A 5,519-nucleotide genomic window follows, 5' to 3' on the forward strand; every position below is an offset into this window, starting at 1 on the left:
AAGAAAGATAAGGCTTGACTTTTTTCTGATGGTTTGATACTTCTCCCCTCTGACCCAAAAGGCTGTAAGTCTCTGTGGAGTGGAAGGATGCTGATCTAGCTGGATCTCTGGCTTCAGAGTTTGGCTCCATTTTTGCCTCAGACATGGCCCCAGCTCAAAAGTTCCAAAAACAGCTGCAAGATGTTAAGGGGAGCCCTTACTGTTGGTGTGATTCTTTTCCTCTTCGTCCCCAGATGGGTGTCTGGAAGTCACCTCGACCCCTGGTCAGGCCACTGTGCCTCACACCTGCCAGCCCTGGCTCAGTCCTGGAAGATCCATGCGAGTCTTCCTGTCTTTGGCCTCTCCTAACCTGCCTCCCATAGGTCGCTATGCAGCTTTTCCCAGCAGGCATTGAGGTGCTAAACCAAAGGCCATGACATGACGCCAACAGTTTGAACTCACCAGCGGCTCCATGGGAGAAAGACAAGAATCACCTCCCATGCAGTTCACACCCTTGGAAACCCAATGGGGAATCAATGATGAGTTGGTACTGACTGGATGACAATGAAATTTTGAGGGAACTTGCCTCCCCGGGCAGCCAGTGTAGAATGTCTCAGACAAGGTCCTCCTCAAACCTGTCCCATACCTCAATTCATCCCACCTCTAATCCACCTCAACTCCAAAGTCCTGTGGCTCAGAGTCCTCGCATATGTCCCCTCAGGTCCTCCGCTTGCAGAATGAACAGTACATTTTACTGAGCTCATCTTTCAGATGCTTTTTCCAGAAGGCTTCCCAGACTTCCTCCTGCAAGGGGTGTGCTGGGTGTTGCTCAGGGCTTCTTGCCACCAGGGCCTGAGCTGGTCCTACACTGAGCTGGTCCCAACTCAGGACAATGTCAGCATGAATGAAGAGAATGACAAGAGATTGGCCAGCCTGTTCCAAACATAGAAGTTTTATTGATACGACTGCAATGTAACAGATCCAAGACCAATGGGAGGTTGAGGGTGGGTCTCTAAAGTTGCCAAGGTCCTAGCTCAACCTGCATCTATCTAGGACTCCTGGTTTCTCTTCCTCTCTTCCTCATGCTGCTGCTCCAGCGGCCCACACAGGTCCTGGGAGACAGTGCCGGGAGAAAGGACAGTTAATGTGGAGGGAGGTTTTCCATGGGAATGGAAAGTTCTAAGCTCTGAAATCACATTGTCAGGGCTCCCATTCCTGGTTCTGACAAGTCTTGACTAATCTCTTTCCCTCTCTGAACCTCAGTTTGCTCATCTCTCCAATGGGGGTACAATTCTCTAAGAAGAATTGGTATTTAATGAACATTTACGGTCCGTCAAACCCTTATGCTGTGTCTCCAGGATTCCTCATAACCACTGTCATTTAACAGATAATGACACTGAGGCTTAGAGTAGCCACATTACCAGTCCAAGACCACTCATCTTAGATGAGGAAGGCACATTTTCAGCCAGGTAGTGTGACTTGATACTTGAGTTCATAGCCTTTTCCCAGGGCTCCCAGTGTGGATTCAAAGCATTGATGTTACATGAGATGCTCTTGAGTGACAAACCAATGAGACATTTCCATCGACCCAAGCTCTGTGTGTGTGTGTAATTAACAACTCATTGCTGTCAGTTGGAACTGACTCATAATTCCCCCTCCAAGGCTGCAACTCACATGAGACAAGATTCTCCATCTTTCATATATATGTGTGTGTATATATATGTGTGTGTATGTATATATACACACATATATGTATGTTGTTGTTGTTATGTGCCGTCGAGTCGCCTGCGACTCATAGCGACCCTATGTACAACAGCCCTAAACTCCGCTCTGTCCTGTGCCAATCGCACTGTCTCTGACACTCCCATCCCAATTATCCCAGTCACTGAATCAATCCACCTCATAGAGGGCCTTCCTCTCCTGGGCCATCCCTCCATCCTCCCAAGCATGATGTCCCTCTCCAAGGACCGGTCTCTCCTCACTACATGTCCAAAGGAAGTTAGACGGAGCCTCAGAATCCTTGCCTCCAAGGAACCACCCGGTTTAACCCTCTCCAGGACAAATCTATTTGTTTTCCTAGCAGTCCATGGTATTCTCAGTACTCTTCTCCAGCACCGCAGCTCAAAGGCATCAGTTCTCCTTCTATCCTGCTTGGTCATTGTCCAACTCTCTGATGCATAACAGATGATTGCGAAGACCATGGCCTGTATCAGACGCACCTTAGTCTCCAGAGAGACACCACTGCTCTTCAGCACTTTGGAGAGGCCCCTAACATATATGTATACACACCTGTATATGTATATGTATATGTATATGTATATGTATGTGTATATGTATATGTATACACACACTATATGTGTTTATGTATGTATATATGGGTAATCTCCTCCTGTGCCATTTACTGCCTCTGAAAACCCACTGAAGGGGCAGCTATGGATCTGTTCCAACTTGACAGCACACAATACCACCAACATATCTCTATATATTAATATCTCTATATATTATTGTTGTGGTTGTTATGTGTGATCAAGTTATCAAGTTGGAACTGACCCATCATCAGACTTTCGGAGGATATCTATATCTATCATCTATCTATCTATTATCTATGATCTATCTATCTATCTATCTATCTATCTATCTATCTATCTATATCTATTTTCTATCTAATCTATCTTCATCATCATCATCATCATCATCATCTATCTCTATCTCTCTCTAGATCATCTATATCTCTTTAAAGTGAGTCACTCTAGTGGCCTAGTTTATAGAGAACTGCCATGCTAACTAAAGACTGAGCCTATCTGCTGGTTCGAATCTACCATGAGTCCTTAAAAAAAAGTAGGCAGTCTCCTCCTGTGCTATTTACATGCACAGAAATTCAGTAGTCAGCTTCCACTGGCTCTCGTCCACCTCGTCATGCCCACAGAACCCTCCACTGCCCTTGCCAGTGAGCAGGGCCTACAAGTAGTGGTCTTGCTTTGAGTAGCCTTAGCTCACAGCCTTCCCTGTCTGAGCCTCCATGGGCTGCCAATGGCAAGCTGCCCATGAGCTGGTGGTAACACCGTGTGAGTCCTCTTACAGTTGCTTAGCTTTTTCCCCATCCCTCTCCCCATTGGTTGGGTAGCACTTTCCCGTCGGTGGGTTACCTTTTTCCCATCAGTGTACAATATATCCGTCTCCTGTAGGCCCATGCACCTGAGGGCATCATAGAACTCTCTCAGTTGTTCCTCTGTCACATCCTGCTTGTCAGCTGCAGTGGGGAACAGGGGCTAGAGTGAGGAGGTTAGGGGGAACCTGTGTGGAAGTCCAGGCAGGACTGGAGTTCAGAGAGCTCAGTCTGAAGGGTGAAACTGCAGTTGGGGACTTCCAGGGGTGCCTACCGTAGAAGGACAGCCCCCGGTTCTTCTCATCTTCTGGGAAGAAGGAGAACATGTAGGTCTTGGGGTCCTTGGTAAGCAACAAGTAGGCAAAATGTTTTCCATCTGACACTGGAGGAGAAAATAGCATCTGAGGTGAGACGGGCTCAACGGTTACCACCTTACAGATGAGGAGATTTAGGGTGCTTATCAGTGAAGACCCAGGGTTTACGAGGCCACCACACTGTCAGTTTCACATGTCCTGGATCTTGTGTTGAATGCTGCATATACATACATGCATGGACTATGCATTACATGCATGGAACATATGTGGAATATATCCATGTGTTACATGTGTACATGCATACACACACATATGTACACAGACTCATAATAGCCTATACCGTCTGGTGTCAGAGTCTTTCTCCCCATTTTACAGATGAGGTAAATGAGGTGTCAAGAGGAGCCTCAGAGCTGTCAGCTGTGCTGGCTCCATCGCATCGCCACGGTGTGTCAGACTCTGCCTCCTCAGCCGGGAGGACCAAGAGGGGAATTGTCTGCTCAACACTCGTGCTACTCTTCACTTCCAGAGCACTGGGCTGAGAAAGGCAGGACTGAGTTAGCCTTTCATTTGAATCTTGGTTTGACTTCTCTATGCCTCGGTTTTCTCATCTGTGAATTGGGCATAATCATTATAATAGCAGCAGGTTATTTGTGAGTATTCAACAAACCAACTGATGTAAAGTGCTTCACACAGCGCCCGGCACACAGTGAAAATTCAGGATGGTTCTGACACCATCATTACAGAAGGCAGATTCCAGGACCACTTCTATCCAGGGATAGAAGATGCAGGCCTTCCCCATGTTCTCTGGGTCCTCAGTCCCTGGAGACCCCGCCACTCTATAGTAGCCCCCTTCCCACAGTACCCTCCAATCTGAGGGCCAGCACTTACAGTGTTTAGAGAGGGTTCCATTCTCCCGTTGGACCTCCAGGTAGCTGGAGTTATAAATGCATTGGCCCCGGCTAAAGTCAGAAGCAAGAGGAGAAGTGAGTGAGGTGAGAGGGTCAGGGAGAGAGGGCCAACTGGCATCAAGGGGCAGGGCCTCGGGGGAGTTTGGAGTCAATCCTCCCACTCTGAGGATGGGGAGATGAGAGCAGGATCAGGAGGGACTTGTTCTAGGTCTTCTAGCTGCTGGGAGTGGGAGCTGGAAGTCAGTGGCCACATGGGGAGTGTGGGGTGGGCAGGGGCTGGCCAGTGGGGCTCTCACATGGTCTGGTACTCGCGAAGCAATATCTTGTCCTCCGTCATGTTGGGGGTAAAGTAAAAGAAGTCTGCTTGGATCTGTCTGGACTCCCGGTTGTAGCTGGGCTCTTGTAGGACTGAGGCGATGTAAAACCATTTGCCAGAGATCTGGGGAGAGACCAGAAGCTGGTGATGGGGGCTTGCAGCTGAAACATCCTCGACAGTCGGCTGGGAGGGGACAGCTAATCTCTGGCTCCATTTTACAGATGAGAAGACAGAGATTCTTACACTGTGAATCAGGCAATTCTACTAGCAACACCTCCTTGTCCAGCACAGAAATGGCCTCTGCCAAGGGACCTTGGAATAGGACTTCTGGGTCTGGAGGGCAGGTGAATGCTGCCCGAGGGACCCAGCTGGTCAGAGTTCCATGAGCACACAAGAGAGGAAAGGACAGAGCCAGAAGCAGAGGGCTAACCAGCAGGGGGAGGGAGCCTGGTGCTCACCCGCTCCAGGGTAGCGTTGGTGATAGGCATTGCTGTTAGGTTGGCACATGCTGGGTCCTGGGCATCCAGCAGAGGGAGGAGGCTCAAGACAGGGAGCGCCCAAGCCAGCACCATACTGAGGGATGAGGCACTTGGTCAGTAAGACTGGCGGCCTGAGATCTCATCCACCTTTATAGTCAACTGTGGGTGGGGCGCCCGGGGCCCAGATTGGGTCAGCTGTCCGGGCTGTGACACAATCCACTGAGTGCTTGGGAAATACCTTGCACAAAACCTTCCTCTCTTTCCCCAATGCCAGCTTCTGGTAACTTCTTTCAGCCAAAGTCTAATATAGATTAGTCCCTGAGGTTGATGGGGTTGGTTACACAAGTCCGAGAGTCTGGTTGATCCAAACCAGGAAGATTGGACATGGAGTGATATTAACACATTCTATTTCATTGA

At 48.8% G+C, this 5,519-nt stretch overlaps 1 protein-coding gene across 1 annotated transcript; it reads right to left on the minus strand.

Annotated features, from left to right (window-relative positions):
• Positions 1-1,028: 1,028 nt before the first annotated feature.
• Positions 1,029-5,195, minus strand: ORM1 (orosomucoid 1). Its single transcript, XM_006890717.1, has 6 exons — positions 5,082-5,195; positions 4,604-4,746; positions 4,288-4,358; positions 3,360-3,467; positions 3,126-3,229; positions 1,029-1,091 (listed from the first exon to the last, which is right to left on the minus strand). The coding sequence occupies exons 1-6, from the start codon at positions 5,193-5,195 to the stop codon at positions 1,029-1,031; spliced, it is 603 nt and encodes a 200-aa protein (XP_006890779.1).
• Between the last annotated feature and the right edge of the window lie 324 nt (positions 5,196-5,519).

Source organism: Elephantulus edwardii, unplaced genomic scaffold (genome assembly GCF_000299155.1).
Source record: "Elephantulus edwardii isolate Elephantulus edwardi_28Jun2011 unplaced genomic scaffold, EleEdw1.0 scaffold00092, whole genome shotgun sequence".
In the NCBI taxonomy this organism is placed as follows: domain Eukaryota; kingdom Metazoa; phylum Chordata; class Mammalia; order Macroscelidea; family Macroscelididae; genus Elephantulus; species Elephantulus edwardii.